The 27,364-nt window shown below is 34.5% G+C and overlaps 1 protein-coding gene across 1 annotated transcript; it reads right to left on the bottom strand.

Moving 5' to 3' along the window:
* Positions 1-22,504: 22,504 nt before the first annotated feature.
* Positions 22,505-26,720, bottom strand: LOC137814887 (uncharacterized). Its single transcript, XM_068617851.1, has 6 exons — positions 25,681-26,720; positions 25,342-25,550; positions 24,503-24,725; positions 23,524-23,609; positions 23,279-23,370; positions 22,505-23,111 (listed from the first exon to the last, which is right to left on the bottom strand). The coding sequence occupies exons 1-6, from the start codon at positions 25,774-25,776 to the stop codon at positions 22,870-22,872; spliced, it is 948 nt and encodes a 315-aa protein (XP_068473952.1). The 5' UTR covers positions 25,777-26,720; the 3' UTR covers positions 22,505-22,869.
* Positions 26,721-27,364: the final 644 nt, after the last annotated feature.

The following is a 27,364-nucleotide window of genomic DNA, read 5'->3' as shown; positions in this document are numbered from 1 at the left end:
TAAATTAGTTTATATTATTGTTAAATGGTTTCTAAATTGGTATCTAATTAACAACCAAGTTTTTTGCTACCAAATTTAGAATCTAAATAATTGGTAGTTAAAACTTTGGTTGCTAATTAGATACCAATTTAGAAACTATTTAACAATAATAGAAACTAATTTAGAATCCATTTTTTTTTAATTTCTAAAATAATCTTTAATTTAGTTACTATTAGAACTAATTATTTTGGTTTCTTAAAATTAGTTTTTATTTGATGATTTTCTTGTAGTGTTTATTTGTTGCTTATTTGTTATATAAGGATATCATACTCTCAATTTCGAATGTTTAATCGTGGAAACATTTATTTTATTATCTAGTCTAACAAACTTATTTTGTCTTTTCTTTTTGTTTTGTTCAGCTTCATTTCATTTGAATAACATTTTTTTCATTACATAATTTTTCAACTTGTTCAACATCTATCAAGATTATTTAAATATCCAAGATAAGTTTATAAAAGTAATAGATATTGTAATTATGAAATTTTAACTATTAGAAATTACTTACTCTTTCATATAATTACTCAACATGTATGCAATTATTTATTTGGTACTCTATTTTTAGTATTTATATAAATTTATTTCTTGATATTTGATATTAAAGAATAAAATATATATATCATTTTTATATTGAATATATTATTGATAATATAATGTATGGTCTGTTATAATCCTTTTGTAAGAAAAAAAAATATTAAACTGATAGAAAAAAATATATTCTCATCAAACCTTTTAAGTGATTAAACAAACTTTTCAAATACAATTCAACTCATTTATATTACCATTTAAACACTTTCAATTCTCAGTCACGAACACTTCAAATAACTTATTCACCTTAAAATCAATATATAATATTCAAAATCAACAATTTCAGTCTATATACTACTTTACACTAAAAGAGACAATACTGCAAGAAAAATTGGAACTGATGACCACGTCACCCCCTCATCCAGATCTTCTAACCTAGGGTTCTATTGAAAAGAATAAGACTAACTTCTCTTGAACTTGAGCATATGCTCACTAAGAGCTCCAAACCTACCAAAAACTCAATGTATCTTAACCTGCACCACAAAGTCCTGATAAAAAAATCTAGTTATATCACTGGGACTCTTAGCTAACATAGACTAATCTTGAAGCTAAAAGAGTTACATGTAAAACCTAGATTGAGACAAACCTAACAAATACAAAATTTGACTTAAAGAGAAAAACAAAAGATAAACTTACTCTATCAGAGATTCTGATCAGCCAGTCTTGTAGTCTTCACTACCAAGAGTCTAATGATGGACTTCGATCATCAAAATCATGAGTAAGGAGGTCAAAATCTTAGGAAGAAGAGAGAAAAAAGGAAAAAAGAAGTTTTAGAGAGATGGTGGTTCTTTTAAAATGAAACTTAAATAACTAAATTTTCTATTTATAAATCTTTTAATTTTAATAATAAAATATTAAGATGTCATTTAAAATATATCATTTCTAATCTAAAGTTATTTTCTAAATCCTTACATATGTAACGTAGATTATAATTTTTTTTATTGAAATATTAAAAAAAATTAAAATTTCAAAATTAATAAAATTACTTAACACACAAATATGTTTCACAAGTAATTACGATTCTCCATTGTAAAAAACAAATATAGGAACAGTGTTAATATTTTTTTAAGTCCAAATAATTTTTTTTTAGTAAATTATAACCAAATTTAATAATACCTTTTATACAATAATATAACAAGAAGAATAAAAGGGATAGAATAAATGTTTTTTAAGTTTAGATAAGTTATGCACATTTAATTAGAAATAATAATACTAAAACGATATATTATAGGATGATAATATCTTCTTTAGACGTAATGTACTTTTGATTTTCTATTAATAAAAATAAATAGAGAAAAAATATTAAATTTTTATAAATATCATATTTTCTACATTATGTCTTATATAAACATAAGAAGAAAAATAATGATTATGTAATAAGTGTAACGTCTTGGGTTAGCTTACCTAACAATTATATCATGAAATTTAGTGTATATATATATATATATATAATTATATTAATTTACATTATCATAATACTGTATTAAAAAATAATCTTATTTTTATAGGAATTTTTAAATAGTCTCTGCTCACATATAACACATCATCACAAATTAGAAAACAACACAAACAATAAAAATATGGTAAGCTAGTATTTTTAAACAAATCAATATGATTATATAATCGATGATCATTCAAGAATCTTTTTTTTTCATATTTCTTAATATACATTACAACATATTACTTAACAATCAAGTGTCTATTTTCAATTCTCATATCAAATTCATCATTTATGTCAGAAATCTACGAAACTTGACTTTACTTCTAGAAGACTCGTGCATTGAAATTAGACTTAGAGATATGCACTTATCATATTATTATTGATGAAAGCACCCTTTGAGCTTATCAGAATACTTAACAAAAACTTTTTAACTTTTCTCCAAAGTCTCTTTGAAAGAAACTCGATAGGTACTCTCCCAAGGAAAGTTCCAGAAGAACCTAGGAGAAGAATATTCCCATTTTTTCAAGACTTTAAAAGAACAAGAAGATATGAAAATGCAATTTAATTCTGATTTAACAATCAAAGTAGTAAAATGGTAGAGGGGTATGACCCTTACTTATAGATAGAAAAGTTATACACACACCATGATATAAAGAATGTGAGATTGAGAGGGCTAAAGTGCAATTACACTTCCAATTCTCGACGTTAATATATGAGAAATTTCACATTGTCGTGTTTGCCTTCCTTTTAAAGGTTTATAAGCTTTAATGCTACTTCTCTTGATGCATGGTCGTCTAGGTGCATGAGTGGGCCGTGTGGAGTCTTTCCTTGCCTCTCTAATTAGGGTTTTGACTTTCCTAATAGAGAGGCTTGCTTGTTGACTTCCAAATTAGGACTTTGACTCTTAAGTCAAACCCTAATGAGACCAATTCAAGCCCACTTATGTGTCTATTTTTTACACAACAAAAATATCAATTCCTATACATTTTTTATTTTATTTTCTTTACTCCAATACAGTTTTACAAAGCTAAGAAAATGGAAAAGAAAGTCTAATATATTACTCTCTATAAAAGGAAAACCTTTTGAGGTCTTTCTCCCTCCTCCAGTCTTTTAACCATGGTCCTAGTTAAAGCTCCAATATGGTCACTCCTGGATGGTCCTCCATCAAACTCTCCTTCTTGTAAAGGAATTATTCGCGGATCCATTTCTTGCTCATAATCATCGTCCCCTGAAAAAGGAATTAAATCACAAATACTAAAGATGGTAATGACTCCATAATAAATTGGGAGGTTTAACTTATATTCCTTGTCATTAATTCTTTAGAGGACTTAGGAATGGACCATCTCCTCTAGGACTAAGTTTGGATTTTCTTTGAGCAGGAAATATTTCTTTTTTCAAGTGCATTCAAACCCAATCCTCTTTCTCAAATATTAATTTCTTTCTCCCTTTATTGCTATGTTCAACATATTTTTTAGTTTGTTTTCCAATTTGGTTTTTTACCTTCTCATGTGACAAACTCTGCTCTAGAAACTCATTCTTTATGAATCAATGAAGCAATTTCAAGAAGTGGTAGTAACTCAAGAGGCATGAGAGGATTAAAACCATACACAACCTCAAAAGGAAGAAAGATTAGTAGTCATGTTGACTACTTGATTATATGCAAACTCTACTTGAGGAAGATAATCATCCCAAAACTTTTGGTTGCCTCTTAAAAGTGCAATCAACAATGTAGATAGAGATCTATTTACTACCTCGGTTTGTCCATTAGTTTAAAGATGACATGTGGTAGAAAATAAAAGTGTAGTTTCAAGTCTGACCCAAAGAGTTTTCCAAAGAACTTCACATCCTTATTAGACAGAATAATTTTGGGTAAACCATGTAATTTGACAACCTTTTTAAAGAATAGTCTTGAGATATAGTTGGCATCATCTACTTTGTGGAAGGGAATAAAGTGAGCCATCTTGCTAAAATGGTCTACTACCACAAAAATAATATCATAGGGAATTTGTTTTCTTAGGAGTCCTAAAACAAAATTCAAGCTAATATATCCTCCCAAGGGGCACTAGCTATTGGAAGGGGTGTGTAGAATCCATGAGACATATTTTAGATTTACTTTGCAACCAACCTATACAATTAGAATAAAATCTTTGGAAATCTACTCACATGTGTGTGGCCAATAAAACTTTCTTTTTAAAAGAGTCAGATTTTTATCAACTCCATAATGAACCATGTGTTAGAATATATGGCTTTAAACTAGAGGGGGGGGGGAGTGAATTGTTTAAAGAGGGTTTTCGAAAACTTTTAAGTCAAGAATGAAATTATCTCAAGAAACAAATGATAAAAAATTCAGTTTGCCAAAAACTAAAGCAAACAGCAACTGCACCAGAAAAACAATGGGTTGTTTATACCAGTTTGCAAATATCAAAACTGAATTTAAAGAGTTAAGGGATAGAGAAAAGCACACAGAGATTTATACTGGTTCACTCTAAACCCAAAGCTACATCCAGTCTTCTCATAAATCACTGAGGAACACCATTAAGCAATCAAACCTAGATCACTTACAACACAACCAAGAAAGTGACCTTGATCCCCTCAAGACACACACTTCTCTTGGCCAACACACCAACACTAAGAATGCTGATCTTGATCCCCTCAAGAACACACAACACTTCTCAGCAAACACACAAAGATTCTTGTTCAACACATACAAGGATTACACTTGTTACATAAGCAAATCTGAAATCAATACAAGTAGAAATCCTATCTCACACACTTTGATCAATCTCAATCTCTAAGCAATCTCAACTCTTTGAAAAACTCAAAAACTTGTGTTAAAAAATGTTCTTACTCAAATCTATTTTTCTGAAGATATTCAAAGATGATGTTTGTTACCAAATCTTAACAAACTATTCATTGCATTTAAAGATTGGTCAAAGTATTAAAGACTGTAGCGTAATTAGTTAGAATCATTTAAAGCTCAGTCAAAACAAAAACCATTTTTCTGTTATGGCACCAAAACAAACAATCGGTTGTTTCCTCGAATCAATCGGTTGTTTTGGTTTTAACACCTCAACCATTTGAAAAACAGTTTTCAATCTTTTCTAAAAGCACCTAAGTATAAAACAATCGGTTGTTTCGACAAAACAACAGGTTGTTTTTCACTTAGCTTGAAAAACACTTTTTCTTTTAAAAAAATTGAGAATGCCTATGCTAAGACAACTCAGCAACAGCAAGCACAGCCTAGCCCAGATCCTATCTAAGACAACTCAGTCTATTCAATCAAGAGTGGATTACAAAACTCAATCTACCCCAGATCCTATCTAAGACAACTCAGCAACAGCAAGCACAGCCTAGCCTTCAACATCCTTCAAAGGGTTTTGGATTCTTCAAAGCTTGAACACCCCTTGGTTCAACAATCTCCCCCTATTTGATTAAGATAAATCCTTGATGCTTGTGTTGTACTTGATTGAATCTGAAGCAGTTCCTGCAAAGCACAATTTTAAGCAAAACACAGAACTTCTAATATTTGGTTAGCACAGAAACAAATATAGAAATTTAGAACATAATATCAGAGCAAACAATCAAATAAAATATAGGAGCAAAAACCTATAAGGTTTTACTCATCCAACTGTTTTTGAAAGAAAGAAAAAAACTAAAATCAAAACACAACATATATCTCCCCCTATTTGTCTTCACAAATAGACAAAAAAGAAGAGATGAGAAAGATAATTGTTCTTAGTACAGCAGATTTAAAACAACAAAAGCAGAAAGAATAAAAAACTGATATAACCACAAAAAACAATCGGTTGTTTCGATACATCAACCAGTTGTTCTTCTTCATTCATCATCATTGTACCGCCCTGGTAGTCGGAAGTAATGACGTGGCATCAAGCTACTGTATAGGCGTGTTGGATGAGACACCTGGCTGGCAGAAGGGAAGAAAGTCGGGGGAGCTCGTGTAGTCGCCAGTTATTAAGTTGGCGTGCTCCGATCTCCATCATACCTATACCGGCGGTCACCGAGTTGAAGATGAAGTCGCCAGATATGAACCCAGGCGATCAAGTGATTAGAGATCGCCGAAACAAGGACATCGCCGAAGATGAAGGCAGATAGGCATTTCCCCAGTTGGCCAGAGGATGAGGTCGGGGGACAGCTTGCTTGAACATACACGGTGAAGCAGGTAGCGCAGATTATGAAGGCGGTCGGCGAGACCACAGGGAAGGTGTGTACGAAGGCACCCGAACTCGCCACCCAGAAGAGATCACGCTCCAAGGCATCTATGCACTGAGTATATCGTGCATAAGTAACTTAGCCAAAAGAAGAGTAAGAAGTAGCGTCCAAGTCAAGGATGCTCCAGATGATGGCACGTGTACAGCTGGATGCGAGCCACGTGTCCAGATGTGTAACTGCCAGGAGAGAGAAAGTGCCCAGGTATATAAGAGTTTCCAACGAACTTCTGAGGTACGCACGTTCAGATTGTTTCTTTACGCTTGCGAGTCTTGAGTACACTGAGAGAGAACTGGTCACGGTTCCTTAGAGTTCTTGAGTTTTACTCTTAAGTAATTGGTGGTTCAGTCGCTGACTTGGGCGTTGGAGCGCGATCGGCCGCAGCGGCGCCGTTTCGTCTTTTGCAGGTTCTTGAGGTGGATCGCGGTGAAGGACGGAGGCAAACACGACGCACACGTCGATCCAAGTTTGACGAGGCAAAGCTCCAGCGTTTTGGTCAACAGGCAGGATCAATCATCAGCATATTGAAGATAAAAAATTTGGTTATGTACTGCTTCAGTCTGTTCATCTAGAGTCATGAAACGTGCATCCATACTGTCAAACCTGTTATCAATCCTTTGGAAATTGCTGACACAAAGATCACAGAGATTCCTTTGATTCTCCGCAAAGCTATCAAGCCTATTCATCATGAGTTCTTCAAAAGAAGACATGGATTGCATTCTTTCTTCTTGATTTCTAGCACCAGCACTAGGTCCAGCATCTTGATGTGCTTCAGGTAGATCTTCATGTTGAAAATCCATATCAGCTGGTTCATCTTGTTCATGATCAGCAGCAACACTAGATGAGGCTCCAAAGTCACCATCTTTGTTAATCCATTTGCCACCTACTTTGGTGAAACCCATTTTGCTGAGAGATCCATTGTTCAACTCTTGAATTGACTTGACCAACTCAGATGTTTCATCCTCTAGGTTCACTTCAAAATAGTGCAGAAATTTAGAAATCAAAACAGCATATGGATAACGATAGTCACTTAACCTCATTGCCTTTTGCATGTGCTCTTTGATGATGTGTATCCAATTAATTCTGATCTTCTTCATAATGCAGAAGATGTACACCAGATCTTCCTCGGTGAGAATAAAATGATTGCTTCCCCTTGGAGTTAGAATCCAAGTCAGAATGAGAGCTAGCAATCTTTCATCAAGTCTTAAGCCATCAACCGAACAAGTACTAACTTGTGCATTTTGGTTCTTCAAGCAGCTCTTGTAGTATTGAACTTTGTTGAAGTCCTCCACTACACCATGGTTCCCTTTGTTAATTCTGAGGCCTGAGTACTTTAGACCAGCTACAGTAGTCCACACTTCATGTGTAATCTCCATATCTACACTTTTTACATGAGAAACAAGGTTGTTTCCCTCAAACAAGAGATTTGTGTAAAAAACTCTTGTCAAATCTGGATAGATATTCTCTTTCATCTCCAAGAACTTTCTAAGGGACTGATCTTTGAGGAGCTTTCTTACATTGTCCAGTTTTTGACTTTTCAGCCAATCAAAGCAAACAACTTTAGGGTTGTTTATCACTTTGGTGCTAGTCTCAAATCTATATCTCTCAATTAGATCATTATCACCAGAAAACCATCCTTCAAGCCTTCCTCCAGACCTTACAGCTCTGGATTTGACTCTTCTTGAGGTGGGAGGAGTTGAATCCATGATGGCAGAGATAAACAGCAGAGAAAAGCTCACTCACAGATATTGCAAGAGATGTTGCAAGAGATATTGCAATGGGTTGTTCTTGTGGAAGAGATAAGCTGCAACAGATTTTATAGCTATAATAGAATTATAAGATATTCAATGACATGAGTGGGTACCAGATTTTCAGAGAGAGAGGACTTGACCATGCCCTGCACAGAAAACGTCAGAAAAAACAGAAAATCACATGGTCTTCACATGTGATCTTTGACTAGTCATTAAGACTCTTGAATTTCCAATATTTTGGAATATATTCCTTTATGACTATTGTAACTTCTTTCTGAGCGTGATCAGCTTTCAACTCAGGTTCATTGACCAAGGATTCTATCTTTAATTTGATCTGCAACGGATAGAAAATCAAAATAGAAATTAAATTGGTTTCTTCACAGTGCTGTCAAACTCAAAACAATCGGTTGTTTCGAGAAAACGATCGGTTGCTTTTCTGCAGCAGTAAACTCATTTTGAATTTTTAAGCATGAGCAGAAATAGATCAAAGCAAATGAAATTTAACACTTTAAGAAGATTATTCAAACATGTAAAAGAACTTAAAAACAAAAATTAATAACAAAGATAAGGAATGTCTTATCCTTTGTGTTGTTCTTTCAATGAGCCATGTGCTTTGAGATCAAGAAGCCTCATTTTGACTGTTGAGAGTTTTTGGATATATACAGAACATTGATTTAGCTTCAATGTTGGTCTTTTTCTTCAAAAGGCTTGATCAGATGACTCAGTCCTTCACACTTCTTTAGATTTCCTGCACAATCATGAGTTCAAGCAACAAGATTTTGCCCCTTCACAAATGTGGATCCAATTGGTTTCTTTTTCTCATTTGGAACCTCACATTCTTTAGGAATCCATTTCATGTAGCCTCTAGGAATAGAAAACTTTCTTATTTTGCAGAATCTAACCGAATGACCCTTCTTCATGCAATAAAAGCATGTAACAACCGGTTGTTTCGAGACAACAATCAGTTGTTTTTCTGGCTTTCTTGAAAAAAAATTTGAAAACTTATCTTGTTGGTTTTGTGGATTAAAACCTAAATCAGCCTTTCCAAAAACACATCTTTGAGATGCCAAGACATTCTCAAAGTTAGATTTCCCTTTTGAAAGCTTGTCCACAGTGTTAACAAGATAATGTACCTTTTTCTCAAGATTTTTCACAGTTTTCGCAAATGAGAGTGTCACACTTGCAAGAAGAATTTTTGAAATGTGTTTCCAGATTTTTGAAATCATTTTTAGATTTTTCAATCTCATCTTCAAGTGATTTCACTCTCTTTTCCAATCAGCTATTGAGTTCTTTCAATCGGTTGTTTGAAAGCACAATCGATTAGCTTCATCGTGAGTTTCTTGAAAAGCTTTAAGCAATTCACTATATTTTTTTTCATTTAAAGAAGCACATGAACTTACCTCACTTGAGCTACATGATTCATCATCATCTTCAGCAATCAAACAGATGTTTGCTTTCTCATCTTCACTTGAAGAAGAACTTGATGATGATACCTCATTTTCATCCCAAGCTATGTAGGATCTCTTTGTCTTGCCTTTCTTTTCCTTGTAGCTAGGCTTTTTCTCCTTGCTCTTGTTTGGACAATCTGCCTTTATATGACCTTGCTCACCACAGCCAAAACAAGTATAGATATTGGAATTAAAATCATTTGATTTCTTGTTTCCATACCTATCTTTGTCGTTGTCCTTGTTGCGGTTCCTCTTCAAGAATTTGCTAAACTTTCTTGACAGCAAGTTAAGGTTTTCCTCATCACTATCATCGTTGGATTCTTGTTTGCCTTTATGCTTGGAAGCTTTTAAGGTTATGCTCCTTACATGCTTGTCTTCGCTTTCTTGAACATTGAGTCGATTCATCTCTAACTCATGTTCCCTAAGCTTACCAAACAAAGAAGCCATACTCAAGGATGTTAGATCTTTAGACTCAGAAATAGCAATTACCTTGGGTTGCCATGTTCTATCAAGACATTTCAAGATCTTGATGTTTAGCTCTTCCTTTTCAAAGGTCTTGTCAAGGCTCATTAGATGATTGATGATGTGCGTGAATCTTTTATGCACCTTAGCAATTATTTCACCTTTAAGCATTCTGAGCATCTCATACTCTTGGATTACAGTATGCTTCCTAGCTCTCTTCACCTCATTTGTACCTTCATGAGTTACCTCCAAGGTGTCCCACATCTCTTTTGATGATTTGCATTGAGAGACCCTGAAAAACTCATCCGAATTTAAAGCAGAGGTTATTATATTTTTGGCAATGCAATCGAATTTGGCCTTCTTGCTTTCTGAATCAGTCCATTGAGACCAAGGCTTTTCAATGGAAGATCCATCTTTTTCAAACTTTGGGATAAAAGGACCATTTTCAATTGCATCCCAAATTCCTTTGTCAAGTGATTCCATAAAGATTTTCATTCTCACTTTCCAAAATTGGTAGTTCAAACCACAAAACAGAGGTGGTTTGTTGATTGAAGCACCTTCCCCAAAAGGTAGTCTATCAACCATAAAAAAAGATTTTTGGATCAACTTGAATAACTTTCAAGAACCAAGCTCTTGATGCCAATTGTTAGAATATATGGCTTTAAACTAGAGGGGGGTGAATTGTTTAAAGAGGGTTTTCGAAAACTTTTAAGTCAAGAATGAAATTATCTCAAGAAAAAAATGATAAATTTTTTTTCCTAGAAGCTCTTTAAGTTTTCTCAAAAAATCAGGTTACTACACAAAAATAAATTTGTTTATTTGTAAAACAATAGATTTATTTTTGAACTGTTGAAAGGTTTTTCAAAATTCTGTTAAGGCACCAAAAAGTTGTTTCAGGCAGTTATTTATGTTAAGATGAGGTGGCAGTTTTTCAGAAAAACAATCTGTATGTTTTAGAATTAACCTGTTCTTTTTATAACAGCTTTCTAACTGTTTTTTTTTTTTTTTTAAGTTGTCAGAAACTGATTTCTATATAAAGGAAAGCACTTCTCACATGAAAGGTTGTTGAGCAATCACGATTTAAACAAAGATCAAATGTTTTCTGTGTGAGAAGAAGGATTTGAATGAGTTTTTGAAAGGTTTTTAAAAAGATCTTCAAAAGTGCTTGTTCTTAGTGTGCCTTGATCTTGGTGAAGGTGTTGGTGCTGTTGTGCTGCAATTTGGGCTACTGGTTTTTAGTTCTTGCATCTTCTTTCAGGTGTTATCCTTCCTTAATTCATCCTTGTATAAAGGTGTTTGTGTAAGTCACTTCTTGATAGGGTTCTTGAAGTGCAAGTAGTACTGAAATAGGGTTTTCAGCTTTGGTTGCCTTGTTCTTGTAGGTTTCAAGAACTGCAAAGTGTTCTATTTGATTGGAACTGTTTTTAGTAAATTTCACCTTGGAGTGAGGTGAAACTGAATGTAGCTCGTTATGAGTAAACCAGTATAGATTGTGCTTGCATCATTCTTCTCATCCCTACACTCTTTTATGATTAATTGGATAATCTGTCAGAAAATAAATTTGTTCATTTAAAATTGAATCTGTTATTTATGGGTTTGCTCATACTGTTCTTCTTTGTTCTAGAAAAATCTTTTAATCACAAATAAAGATTTTTGAATCTGAGTGTTGACTGGTTTAAGGATAAAGAATTTCTTTATAATATCTTTGTTAAAGATTCACATTCTTTAAAATAATTGTATAAAAAGAACTTGTGTTTGATCTATTGGTGTAAATCTTATTCTTATAGCTGTTGTGAAAATAACTCATCTATTTTAGAGATTTCTCTGTTTGATCTCAATACTAATCTGAACAAATTCTGGTTTTGTTAAAGTGTATTGAAAAATAAATCTATTCTTTTCAAAATTATTTTTTTTCTTTTTCTTCTGAAATACTGTAAATCAGTTTGTATTTGCAAAAAATTTATAACTTCAATTCACCCCTCCTCTCTTGAACTTAGATACTAGGACACCCAACAGTAACTACACAAGAATTAAGACTCTTCTATACCCAATCCTTCTTCAGTAAGTCACCAACTTGCTTTAGTTTCTTGGGGGTTAGTCCTATAAGCTGGCCTATTGGGTAGGTTGGCTCCTAGACTCGGTCAATTTGATGTTTTATTCCCCTTAAAGGTGAAAGTCTATGAGGAACCTCCTTTAAAAACAAATCATCACATTCCTTTAAAATATGTTTCACCCCTAATGGTAGAGACTGAAGTTCATGACTTGTGGTAGTCAATATCGGAGAATGAAAAGAGGTTGTTCCACCATAAAAGATTTTTTTTTCTTTTGGATTTTTGAAATTTTTATGGAATAACTTCATTGAAGGAGACAGAGGGCTCCAAACTTATTTCCTTCTTGTCTTTTATTTTATTTTTTAGACAGATTTTTTAACTTACCTAAGGTATTATTATTAAAAAAAAATTAAAACCAACTTCCCTTACCAGATTAGAAGTAAGTTTACTCACAAATAGTTCCAACTCCTCAGAAAAAGTAGTGATAGCCTAACCTGCACCACAAAATTTTGATAAGTGATCTGAACACATCAATAGGATCATGAACAACAGAGACTAGTCTTAGGACCAAATACTTTGCACTTGTATCTAAGTATATAGGAAAACTTAAAACTAACTCAAAGAAAATGAACAAAATTAAACTTACTCTAATAAAAAAAAATATGATCAGACATTTTTGCTCAATTCATTGTCAAGAATTCAAAGGTGTTATTGCTTGCATGTGCTCATAATTCACAATGAGGGGAGCTTCACATGTTGACAAGACTCTGACGATCAAGCTAGTGAGAGCATGTAACTATGAGTATTTGAATATAGTATATGTGTGTGGCTGTAGTATCACAAAAATGAACTTACCTTTATTTAGGGTCTTGAGGCCATTTTATAGCATTTGTAGCTCTCCCCTCAAGAGTTAATAATCATAAAGACATTTTGTTAATATATCCCTTTATTTCAAGGGTGCGGGTAGAGCATTATCTCTAACTGTTTATTTTCATCAAATCTCTTAATAACTACATGTGCTTTAGCTAATTCAGTTGTTTTTTCTTTTGGCTGTCTTAATAAAATACCTTCCCAGTTGTTTAGGTCAACCACCTGGCGTGTCACTGGGCCCATCTCTGTTTTGGGCCGAGCTAACATTCAATCTTTACACTAGATGGATCAGGATCATGTGCTTAAGTGCTCAGGTTGTACCTCGAACACGCCCGACCAATACAAAAATCATTTTTATTTTATAATAAAACTTAAATAACTCTATTTATATGAACTTTTTACTTTAATAATAAAATATTTAGGTATCATTTTATTATATCACTTATATTCTAAAACTATTTTTAAGTCCTTCCAATAAATGCAAAGATAATAAAATATCTTTAATACAATTATAATACCAAATTATATTAATTATTCAAAATTTCCTAAAATTTACAACTTATATTTAAATGTACACATCATTCATTAGTTAAAGTTAAGTATACCTTACGTGTATTACATTGACATTTTAATTTTAACGTAAAAATATCCGTAGATTTTAGAATACTAAGAATACTATCCCTTTCAACTTCTTTTAAAAGACAATATGATTTTTATTTTGCATAAAGAGATTATGATTAAGATTTTGTAGTTGGATGTCAATAGACTTATATTGTAAGAATTAAAAAAAAAAACTTTATGGATTTATAAAAGATTGAAAAGAATCTTATGAATTTTTAAAAAACATTGAAACTTGAAAAAAATCAATTAAAAATAATAAAAGTGAGAAACGTTAGATAAAAGAAGTCCTTCACAACTTTTTCAATCTTTAATAACTAATCGATTTTAATTTCATGTTCTACTAGTTTTGCATGATTAGGATCATTTCATTCTTATTCTTGATTTTTAAAAGGTATAATTACCTTATTCGTGCCTACATTTTGGGTCAATAGTCAATTTAGTATATTGTTTTTTAAAAAAATTGATTTGGTCCCTATGTTTTTTTAAATGTATGCAAAATGGTCATTTTTATTAAGTCGCACCAAACGACGTCAACAGTTGCTTATGTGGCAAAGAGAAGGGGTTATGTGGACTGTGAGTTAAACAACACGTCAGATTAGGTGTTTAGGGTTTGCCATGAGAATGGATTCACAAAGATTAATAATTGTGATTAGGGTTTTTGTTTTGGCGTAAAGGTTTTTTTATGGTGGATTCTTCACGGATACGAGGGTCGTAGATTAGTTGGTGGGGGAGGAGTGAAGGAGTAAATAGCATTTGTGATTCGTTTGTGGTGGGAATGTGTGCCTATAGGTCTGCATCTGTATCATCATGCATTTGTAATCGAATGGAAGTGCACCAACACCGATCTAATTCTAGGCATAGTGGTGGGAGCATGACGACTTTTCTTGGTCCCATTTGCGATTGTGGGGAACTCACAATTTCGATAACAGCAACAACTGTGAAAAATGGTGGGAGGCAATTTTGGGGGGTCCAAAGTATAAGGTGAGATGCATTGAACTGTGGTTTATTAAAAAAAACATTGGTATTGATTGTTTTGGTTATCGTTTTGTCTAATACAGAGTAGGAGTGGCATAAGCATGGGATGCAATTTCTTCAAATGGTGCATTGAAGACATTGGGGATGACAAAGATGGAACTATTGCTAAACAAAGAAAAAAGATTTGTAACTTGGAAAAACGCCTGAAGATGTCAAGAAAATGGATTAAGATGTTATTAGTAGGGTTGTGTGTTGTTGTTGTTGTTGTAATAAACATAGTTATGTTGACTATTTTCTTAAAATTCCCATGAGTGACATATCAATGTATATTTTACGATTATGACTGAATGTGTTATTGTAATATGTATTAGTATGTTGAGTTCATTATGTCCCGTATGTAACATGTATCCCCAAATATTTGTATCAATGGAAAATGAACTTGAATGAACGAAATATTTGATGTTTTTATATCAATGCATCTTGGATAGTAGTGCATACCGGTTTGATACTGATGCATACTGGTTTGATGTAGAATGAAAGAACTTTGGTATTACTTGTGCATACAGTTGATACGATTTATTTTATTGGAAGTGCAATAGTAGCCAAAACAGAATGACAGCGAAAGGGTAGAGTAGAGGTAGGGTTGTTATAGACCTCATCATCATCCAAAAGGAAATATTGCATGTGGATCCTAGTCAACATCCATTCATAGAACCAGGCTTTCTGGTTTTTTTTTTTATCAGCAATGAATTAATGAATTAAATGTGACACTTTAGAGGTGTTCCAACCCTTGTACAAAACTCAACTACTAAGACACAAACCAAAAGAATAAAAACTCAGGGTCAAACCATCTTTGGCTCAAGCATAAACATACCATTTGAATTTGAAACTAGGAGTTACTCCTACAAAAGCCAAGAAGTTGCACCGCATGCAACTAAAACAAACTCAATCATCTACTAAACACCCAAGTACTAAGCCTCAGCTCCAACCAATTGCCTCAATTAAAAACGCATCATCACCCTCTAACACAGACCATGGCTGCAGCATAACAAAAGTACTTTCTACACTTGATTAAGGCATCTGAAAACTTTGTCCCAAGGGAACACTGCTCTGATTCCAATTTCTTCGTAGAAGAGGTTCCTCCCTAGGAAAGCAAGGTGATTTAAATCCACCTAAAACTAGTAAGGTCCAGTTGTAGCAAAATTGCAACATGACTCCCCTTAGCAACACCAAACAACACCTAAAAAGCGAAAAAAAAACTCCTAGGCACCATTCAAAAACAACTATGAAGCCTCTTAATCTTCTGAAACTTGTCCACAACAGCTTGAACTTATGCAAATATCCTTCATAATCTGATTCAGCTTCATAACCATTCTTCTTAGAACCTCTACTTAACTCTACTTCCAATCAGCAAACCTTCAGATCCCTTAATATATGGCAAGAAAGATCCCAAAAACCCAAAAAAATAGCAGGACCAAATTTTATCAGCAGCTCTAAAGCTAAACCAACAAAGCCCTACCGTTAAGCATCACCTGCAGGCAGCAACCATCATTTCTTTCACCAAAACCAAGTCTTTTTTAACAACATATCAGCAACTTTATGGTCACCATTCGAATATCAAACATAATCAATCCCTCCACTACTTTTAAAGTGATTTTGCCTTGTGGCTACCTATCAAAACCATCAGAAAAACCCCTCTAAACATCAGCAACATCCATCCTAACTTGCACAACCCTGCTTCTAGCATGCCTTCAACTAAGTACACAACATCACCTACTTAAGTATCGAACCCATCATCCAGCTAAGCAACTCAACACCTGTTTAAACCCGTCCAACCTTAATCAGAGACAAAATTCCAACTTTGTTTTAGCATTGAGTACCTACAGTAAGATACAACTCCTTTGCTTATAATCCCCTTTCTTCACACATGTCAAGCCAAAAAACCAAGCAATACAACCGGAAGCATCACCAGCAAAATTGCATAGTGTTATGATCCCCTTTCTTCACACCTGTCAATCCAGAAAACTAAACAACAAAAAAGAAAGCATCACCAACAGATTTGTTTTGTTGCCACAGTTTACAAGACCTCCAGAGGCACATAAACAGTCTTTCCTACCTTTTCCTTCGTTGGTCTATTGCAATTTATATGACCTAGTGATGACCTCCTAAAACCTACACACAGCCTAACCTCTAAGAGTATAAATGCCAACCCTTAGAAGCTCCCAGAACTGCACCCAAGGCCCCTCTTAACCATGCACTGGTTTACTAGATAGACCACATATACACTTACTGCCCTACTACCACTCACATGTTGTTACTTGATGCTTTTTATGCATATATACGGATTAAGCGACCAATGCGTAAAGGATTAATTAAAGGAGTATAACCTATGCTTCATCCGTAACCACGATTTGAGCTGAGCCATCTGGAAAATCTCTTCCACATCTACTTCATCCACCAACATATATCGCATCACAAAATGTCCCACTATGGTGGACCACAAGCTGAAAGTAACCTTCTGCCATGACATGGACTTTATAAAAGGTAGCCCTGTAAAATATAAATATACACATAGAAAATGTTGGACCACATGTTATGTCAGAAACCAAATGTTGGACCACACAGAATAATCTCGCACATGGTGGACCCTACATCATAAACTACTCTGTAAATGTTCTCTCAAAGTAATCACAAACAAAATCACTCTGAAAATAAGTCAAAAAGTTCTAACCTTAGAAACGACCACCCACGAAACTACACCACGCTCAACAATGCCTTCGGGTTCCACAAACGTTGCCCCACAGAATCGCACCTCACAAACGCACCTCACAATCCAACCACGGGATCGAATCGCAAAATCGCACCTCACAATCGCATCTCACAATAGCGTACCTCAGAAACCCTCAACCTTGATTGTAATTAAAAATTTGTAACCCCTAATTCAAATTCCCTAAACCCTAACCCCAATTCAATTTTCACTAACTAATGTAACCATCCACGTCACACTAAATCCATAACCTCTTCTCTCTAGCACATAAGTAGCAGTTGATGTTGTTTGGTGCGAGTTAACAGAAAGGACCATTTTGCATACATTTAAAAAAACATAGGGACCAAATCGATTTTTTTAAAAACCACTATACTAAATTGACTATTGGCCCAAAATGTAGAGACGAATAAGGTAATTATACCTTTTAAAAATTATAATCTTTGTTATTTGACGTTAAAGAAGAATAAAAGTAAGAATATAATTATGATATAGCAAAGTAGAATTGAAAATAAAGTGTTAGATAGTTAGTAGTTAGCTTATGTATATTTGCCTATATACGTTCTTGATCTTTGTATCATATATGCTTTTCATAATACAATTCAATGATTTCTCTCTCTTCTATTTCTTCTTTCTCTCTTCTCTATCTCTTCTAACATGGTATCATAGAGTCACACATTTTTTTTTCATGACCTCCCATGAATCTTCCTCTTCCTCTGCTTTTAATATTTCAACCCACCATATGGCTACGCCACCACTGCAACTCCACCATTTCAACCCTCCCATTTCTTTAAAGCTTGACAACGATAACTTTCTTGTGTGGAAAAGCAGGCCTTAGCCACGCTTTGTGGTCTTGATTTCACACACTTCTTGGAAGGTGATTCCATTCCTCCTCGCTTTCTTCCAAATGCAAATCAAGAAATGGTGGTCAATATTGTTTACCTTCATTGTCACAAAAAAAATCAACTATTGGTTGCTTGGCTTCTCGCATCTATGTTCTCTACTATCCTCATTAAGATGGTTGGCCTTGATTCTTCTACGGAGATCTGGCAACGTCTTACCACATACTATGCTTCTCATACCCGTGCCATGATCAAGAAGTTGCGTCCTCTTCTCAAAACGTCAAAGAGCGAACGTTCAATCTCAAAGTACATCCTCGATATCAAGAAAACCATAGATTCGCTCGCTGTTGTTGGTGCTCTAATTTCTGCAATTGGGCATGTGGATACCATTCTAGATGGCTTGTCAAAAGACTATGATGGTTTTATTACTTCCATTCTTTCTCGCACTGATCCTTACGATGTGGATGAGCTTGAAGCTCTTTTTCTTGCCTAAGAAGAATGGTTCGTAAAGCACATGCTGGCCTAATCCTCTATCTTTCAGGTTAATACCACTTCTACTAGATGGTCCTTCAACAACCCCGTAAAACAAAAAAGACATAACACCTTTCGTGGTGGTCATTCTCACCATCGCTTCGCTGGTTCCAAAACACCCACTCGCCTTCCTTCAACTCAAATCTCTCTTTGGAAAACTATCAAACACTTCTGTCAAATATGTAACAAATTTGGGCATACAACTTATATGTGTTGGCACATATATGATCCTCCTTCCACACATTCATTCAAAGCTAACATAACTCAATATGCACCTTCAGTTAATCAAGATCCCACATCCTCCATTCTTGGTGCCCCTTCAACCATTGAGGATTCTTTATGGTACCCCGATAGTGGAGCTACCCATCACCTAACCAATGATTCCAATATCTTCACTAATAAGAAGATGCATCATGGCAGTGAAACCTTAAAACTAGGTAATGATCAAGGTATGGAAATTTTACATATTGGTTATGCTCACTATATTGTTCCACACACGAATATCATATTTGTCCTTCGTAATCTTCTTCGTGCCCTTAATATAACTAAGAATCTAATTAGTGTTGCTAAATTTGCAAGAGATAATCATGTATATTTTGAATTCTTTGCTAATGCTTGTTATGTTAAACATCATGACACTTATCAAATTTTACTCCAAGGAACAGTTAAAGATGGTCTTTATGTGTTTTCTCCTTCAAATGACTCTAATGTTTACACTGTTAATCATGTTGCTTATAAACCCAAGCTTCCCATGTTACAACTATAGCACAATAGTCTTTATCACTGTAACTTTTCTTTTTCTTAAACGTATTTTGAGTGCATATAAAGTTTCATAGAAACCTCAAACGCAATTCTTCAATGCTTGCCTGTGTGGAAAATTTCATCAACTTTCGTTTCACAATTCTAACACTCACTACACTGCACCATTACAATTAGTATACATTGATATTTGGGGTCTCTCTCCGGTTTGTGCTTCCAATGGTACAAGTTATTACATATCTTTTATGGATACATATACTAAATATACTTGGTTATTTCTTCTACATCATAAGTCACAAGCGTTAACTGCTCTTACCCGTTTTAAGCATTTTGCTGAAACACAAACTGGTCACACACTTAAAGCTATTCAAACTGACAATGCAAAATAATTTCTATGTTTCAAACGTTTCACTCATGAATTTGGCATTCATCATCGTCTCATTTGCCTACATACTCATGAACATAATGGTTTTATTGAACGTAAGCATCGTCATAAACTGAAATGGGAATAACTTTCCTTGCCTCTGCTTTTTTACCAATTCAGTTTTGAGGTGAAGCATTTACTAATGCCATGCATATTATCAATGCTTTACCTTCTTCTGTTATTCACAACCTTATGAAATGCTTCTTAATATTATGCCTGATTATGCAAAATTCAAAATGTTTGGATGTGCTTGTTTTCCGTGCTTCGACCATACAATAAACACAAGTTGGATTTCAGATTGTCGTGTTGTCTTTTCCTTAGTTACAGCTTATACAAAAAAGGTTATCTTTGTCTCTCCTCCACTGGTAAGACTTACATTTCTCGTCATGTGTTTTTTCATGAAGAAATATTCCCATACAATCTCCCTGAGTACAACTTCATTAACTACGATAATGCTCCTGTTATCCCTAATTCATCTTTAGCCATTTTTATGGCACCCACATCCTCTGTTTTTTATTCAACTCATAACACCTCCATTTCTTCTCTATCCCCTACTAATATTACTTCAACATCCTATACCACCTCTTCTCTCACACCTACTTCTTCTCCAACTTCATCTCCATCAAACACAGTTACTGCTCATAACTCTCCCATTCCTACTACCATACACAATGTTATGTTGTCTCCTTCATGGTTGCTAGCCATGCATGATGAATACGTTGCCTTTCTCAACAACCAGACTTGAACTCTTACCTCTCTTCCCTTTAGTGTCAAAGTTGTTGGATGCAAATGGTTACTTAAAAATAAATACAATGTCGATGGTTCTTTTCAAAGAGACAAAGCTCGTCTTGTTGCACAAGGTTTTAGTTAAACCGAAGGATGTGATTACAATGAAACTTACTGCCCAATTGTGAAGTCATCAACCATTCGTGTTGTGCTATCTCATGTTGTCTCCTCTACATGGCCCATTCATCAAATTGATGTCAATAACGTGTTTCGGAATGACGACCTCCAAGAAGATGTGTACATAAAACAACCACCAGGTTTTGAATCGTCATCTCCTTACCTTGTTTGTAAATATCAAAAAGATCTTTATGGCTTAAAGCAAGCTCTAAGGTCTTGGTTCCAAAAGCTAAGTTCCACTCTCCACACATTTCGTTTCCATTCAACCAAAAGTGATACCTCCTTATTTGTTCAGTTTATGCCTTCATGTACCATATTTGTCTTAATATATGTTATTATCATCACAGGATCTTCAAGGCACGAAGTCAACAATCTTATATCAAAACTAAGTTTGTGCTTTGCTCTGAAGGATCTCGACCCGTTACACTACTTCCTTGGTATTAAAGTTAATTGTCTCAAGAGTGGTGATCTTCTACGGTCCCAAACCAAGTACATCAATGATCTTTTACGTTGCATGAACATGCTATAAGAAAATCCTCTTCCCACGCCAATGCAGTCCAATATTCGTCTTCAGAAAGATGTTTCATCTGCCATGGAAGATCTAACCTTATATCGCTCAGTTGTTAGAACTCTTCAATATATACCCATCACACGCTCTAAGCTCTCTTTTGTTGTAAATAAAGTTTGTCAGTTCATGCATAACCTGCAAGACCATCACTGGAAGGCGGTGAAATGTATACTTCGTTATCTTGCCCACACACCCTTACATGGTTTACTCATTAAACATTGCTCGTCTTATAATATTCTAACCTTTAGTGATGTTGACAAGGGAAGTGATGTGGATGATTGTAAATCAACCACTGCATACTGTGTTTATTTTGGTTTCAATCTTGTTTCTTGGTCTTCACATAAACAACGTGTTGTATCACACAGTAGTACTAAAGCAGAATATAGAAGCATTGTTGTTGTTCTCACTAAGGTACTTTGGCTTCAGTCTCTGTTACATGAACTTCACATATCAACTTCACAACCTTAGCTCTTTTCAGACAACTTAGGTGCAGTTTTACTCAATGTCAATCCTGTCATGCATTCACGAACCAAACATTTTGAATTTGATCTTCACTTTGTCAGAGATCATATTCAACAAAAACGTGTTAGTCTTGTGCATCTCCCAACCCGTTTTCAAGTCGCTGACATTTTGATGAAACCCACTTCTAAAATTTCTTTCACTGCAATTGTAACTTCACCAACATAAGTTTAAAGGGGAATTTTAGAAATTTTTAAAGGGGAATTTTAGACAGTTAGTAATTAGCTTAGCTTACGTATGTGTTTATATACGTATTTATATACGCTTTGATCTTTGTATCATATATGTTTTTCATAATACAATGATTTCTCTCTCTTCTATTTCTGCTTTCTCGCTTCTCTAACTCTTCTAACATAAAGTATCATAAAATAGTCCCAAGAAATTAAAAGTACTTCCTTTATAAAAATTAATAAAAAATATAGTAGGAAGAAGATGAGTCACGCGGCTAACCGTACGTGGAAATGTGGATAATTATGAAATGAACTTATAATTTTTGGCTCCAAAATTTAGGTGAAGATATTTATGCTTATCTCAGAACCATGTTTTATAAAAGCAGAATTAGGGTACTCCATGTGCTGTGTCAAAGCTTAGCTATATTCTGTTATTATGATGGGTCCACGCGCAAATCAATTCATTCATTTTTTATGCACCTTCCTCCTTCATTACATTGCATTCTTTAACTCTTTCTTTCTACTAAACCAAAACTCAACCACAGTGTCATCAATGGTCAATAGCAAAGTGAGTTCATTCATACATAAATACATAAATAAGTACAAAATCCAAGTTCAAAGTTCTATGTAATCTCATTCTCACTCTCACTCTCACCCTCACATCATATTAGTAAGTAACTATGGCCTCCTCACCTACCACTCTACATTGAAAGGAGTCAATTCACTCAGGGTTACCCTTTAGAAGGGCATGCATGGGTTGTCCTAATCCAACAATTACAATTACAATTACAATTACAAATCCTGATTGGTAATGAGACTGAAGCAAAAACGGGGTGCAATTAATGGTCCAAGGAAGGCCACAACAACCAAACATCCGAAAAAGAGTATTAGTAATTTGTGAAGTAGTGCATTAATTGTCTCAGCCATGCCGAATGCCCATGAAGTAATTAAAGTCATGATGTTGGACCCTTAGTTGCTTCAACCATGAATCTGCCACGCTCAACAGTGAGACTAGTCTTTCTTGGTCCCTACCACAATTCCCTGAGACCCACAAATTTCCTTGCATCTTATACGTGGCCAAACCAAATGCTGCCACCGAAATTCCTTCACCTTCTTTTCTCTTCTCTTTCCCTCCCACGGTATCATCATCAATCTCCATATCTATCACACATCATCAGTAAAACTTCCACTTAGTGCATATTCTCTTTCCAAAAAATATTCTTTTTTTTTGTTGTTGTTTTGGGGTGAATTTTCAAGACCAAAAGCTTAAAGGGGTAACATAATTATGCAGTGTGAAGCATGGATAAGAGATGGATAATAACTAGTACCTTGGAATGAAGATGAAAGTGTGTGGTAAGTGAGGAAGCATGTTGAGAGATCTTTAATTGTTCTCCCCATGGGAATATGATATATGGGGTACCTGAAAACAGTACCAATCCATCATCATGTAACTTAATAAATGCTAAAACTCCATTAGAATGCCAAGCATTAAGGTAACATCTTGTGATCAATTCCAAATGTATTTAACCATAAGAATCAGAATTTCATGGAAGGTGGAAAAAATATTAGTTACCAAGCAACTGCCATCCAACTTGCTGGGGAAAGGTCTACACTTCTCAGTGACATCAACCCTGGGTATCTTTCTGCTAACCCACTAATCTGAAAACCAAAAAAAAATATTTGGTTAGCATCAGAGTGGGATCCACTGAAAGTGATTATTCACATTAATCTTAATCACGTGTAGCATTAACACATGTACACATGTAAAGCAACTGATTCTGGAGGTATCACAGACCAGAATCTGAGTGATTTGTTACATTACTACCTGCACATGTACTTTCTAATTTTGAAGCCTTAACATTGTTGTTATAAAGTAAATTTTGCAAATATTTAGATTCACGAAAGGGACAACCTAAAAACAGAAATTTGAATACGCTTTTGTTTCTTCAAGGATTTATTTTACCCGAAATTTCTGGAAGCCTCATTGAATTGGATAAAACTCTTCATATTTTATAAAAGATTGATGTGAAGATATGTTAATCTATTGAAGGACTAAATTAAGGATATTTTTTTAAAATATGGATCACAAGAATCCAAACACAGAAAAGTACAAACAACATCCAGCAAAAGGTTTTGGAAGAAGAACATATGCTGAAGAAGCATCACAAGAAGAATAATAATAATTTAATTCCATTGAAGAGGGGGAGGTGGGGGGTTCCACAGATGAAAGAGATGGCAGAGACTGCACTTGAAAGTGCTATGTTATTATTATGAGCAGAGAAAAATGAGTTCTCCGGATTCACATTGAGAAGTCAAAAGTCACAGTTAACCTTTTATGGATGCTCTATATCACTAGGGATTTTTAGTGATTACAACACACCTTTCTAAAAGAGAACATTCCCTATTTCCTCCTTATGTCTAATCTGTTGGTTCTCATCTCATCAAGAACACCAAAATCAGAATCCAGATATAGATGAGATGAAATGAAATGCTATTCAGCACATCAAATAAGAGAAAAAAGAAATCAATGAAACAAGAACAGAACAACACACCTTATCCATTAGAGGGACTCTCCCATATGGAGTTGATCTTTCAAAATACTGAAAGTAAAGGTGACCCAATCGGTCATTCATGTGCCACAAACAATCATGCTCAGATCCTCCCTCCTCTGATGAAGTTCCATCCCACCTCCATAGCTTATCACACTCACTCTCTTCACTGTAGGAATCGCTGTACGAATCCCTTGTCTCACACTCACCTGACTCTGTCTCTTCCCTGAAAAAAAAAACACCCAATTCAAATCTACCCACCATGCTCCTCTTCAAGCAAAGATTCATATTGCCACAACCAATCATCAAGCCCAGAACCAAGCACAGCATAATTCACAAAAGTCATTTGAAACCAGAACAATTCATCCACACACATCCTAAAACTTTTACCACCAGAACATTCACATGAACACACCAAACTTTCTCGTATTTTTTAACCACTTGTAAAACATCTGAGTATTTTCGTAAGCTTTCACTTGTACATCAGTTATGAGAGTAATCTACGATTCAAAACTCATTACACTTAAATCTCGTGTTCTGTAAAAAACAAATACAGAGCCTCCCTGTTAATATTGGGTTCGACAATTAATCACTGTTAAGAGTTAAAACTACTTCTGAAGATGGCTTATGTAGAAATCAAATTTAAGTTCTTCAAACAACATCTACATGTATTGCTAATTGAGTCACATTCGTTCAGTATCAAATAGTCCCATTTGGAGATAAAATATGCTTATTTGAGAGATCAATGAAAAAACGACTTTGATTAGAACAAAAGTACAAAATTTGAACAACCCCACAACACTGGTATCTTGATTCTCTTCATCTGCACGTATACAACATACCTGAAACTGCTGCTGGTGAATATTTGAATTGCGGAAAGGTAAGGAACATAGTACTGAACAAGTGTCTCCCCATTGGACAAGGAAATAGGAACTCCGGCTCCATAAGCACTCCATTCGTCAAACTGATTCCAGAGATCGCCCAAAGTGAAGTACTCAACCGCTTCTCTCTCCCACGGATGCCACAAACGGTTAAGGTTTCGAATCTCGTGCTGTCGGAAAAAAACAAAAACTCAAGATCAGAGACAACCCACGATATCAACAAGAAAACCCAAAGCACAATGAAACCACCCAGAAAACAAAATTTAACAAAATATAGACAACAATAAATAAAAGCACCACCTTGGGAAGAAACTGAGACGGAACAACAGGTGTCGTACGGCGGAGGAAGCAGTCAAGGTTAGACTTAGATTGCATTGACTCTTTATCGAAAATCATGGTGTCAGAGAGAGAAGAGATGAAGGAGATTCAGCAACTTCTCTCACAATGAGAACTAAGACAAGGGGAAAAACAAAGTTTGGAAATTTTGATTGAGCTTAATGAGAGAGAAGAAACAGAATTGAAATCCCAACAGCTAAGAGTCAAAGCGTTGTTTTTTTTAGCGTTCGAACACCGAATTTTTGCCCGCAAAAATCTCAATCTAGCTGTCTTTTTAATCTGCTTTAACAATTTCCCTGTTTAAACAAGCAGTGACTTGGCCAATAGAAACGTTTTCAATTCAGCAGAAAGTCACGTAAACAAACAATCGCAACTCTTTCTCTCTCTTTCGTAGTCTGATAAACCAAGTCTTGAAGAAAACTCAAGGCAAACCTTCTTTGTTGGACATTTAAGGAAAGACAACACGCTGACGCTTTGTCCTTAAACCAAGAAGGCCAGGAACAGCGACAAACAAAGCCACGATAGATTAAAAGAAACGAAACGAGGGAATATTTTCTTCTCTTTTTTAAAAAAAAAAGTCTTGAAGAGAAACCCGTGTTTGTTTTGTCTGAGGATTGGTGTGAGGGGAAGTGAAAAGGTGGAAGAAAGCAAAATGAACAGAAAGAAGGAGTATGAGGGTATGGGAAGGGGATGGAGGAAGGTAGAAAAGAAAAGAAAGGAATGGTTTGGTTGAGAAATATGGAAAGAAACAGAAAAGGGAAGAAGAAGAAGAAGGACTTGGTTTGGTTTCTAGAAAGTGCGAATTTATGATGAAATGTGAAGAACTGAAAATGTAGGATAGATATATAGGAGTATTATGGATTGGATGGAAATGATTACCCTTTACCGCGTCACACACAGCACCAACCAAATCTGTAACATTTCTTAAATTCATGCCTCTCTCTCTTGCTCTCAGATTATATACTCACCTTCTTTTTTCTCATTCTTTCGTTTCCTGGGTAATCATGTTTTAACAATAATTACTCCACTAATTATCTTTAATTCCATAGTTTAAAGATAAGACATGCAATTCCTCAACAATAAAAATTAAACTAATATTATTTATCATACCAAGCGACTTTAATTAATTATTTTCGAACACGAAAAAACTCCAATTAATACATAGCTGTAAGCTTTGTTATAGAAAGAAAATATTTGAGGCACAAAAACGAGAAAATGTCATGTCTGACTCAATTTATTTTAGTTTTAAAAAAAAAATGAAAGTATGACCACGCATAATAAAAAATTCTGAGTGCGCGAACAAACAAAAGAAAAGTGTCAAAATTGACCAGTACTTGATAAACAAAAGTTAAGAGATTTGGTTTGCACAACTAGACAAAAGATCTTCAAATCTATCAAGTTTAATGTCATTTTCTTTTTCTCAATTGTGCTTCATAATCAAAACTTGTTGGTTTCAGGATTTAGAGGTTGGGATTTAGAAAAATAATTATTTTTTTCATTAAATTTATGCTATTTGAAAGTTTATATCCCAGTTTTGACCATTACAATAAATTAAAAACTACTATGATAAACAAGTTTATTATAATACATTATATTTTTTAAAAATAAAAGTAATTCTTTAAAATTCCATAAAAATTCTGAATGTGTT

Source organism: Phaseolus vulgaris, chromosome 11 (genome assembly GCF_051622355.1).
Source record: "Phaseolus vulgaris cultivar YP4 chromosome 11, ASM5162235v1, whole genome shotgun sequence".
In the NCBI taxonomy this organism is placed as follows: Eukaryota; Viridiplantae; Streptophyta; class Magnoliopsida; order Fabales; family Fabaceae; genus Phaseolus; species Phaseolus vulgaris.
The sequence above is the reverse complement of the archived record's forward strand: the minus strand, read 5'-3'. Positions and strand labels throughout refer to the sequence as shown.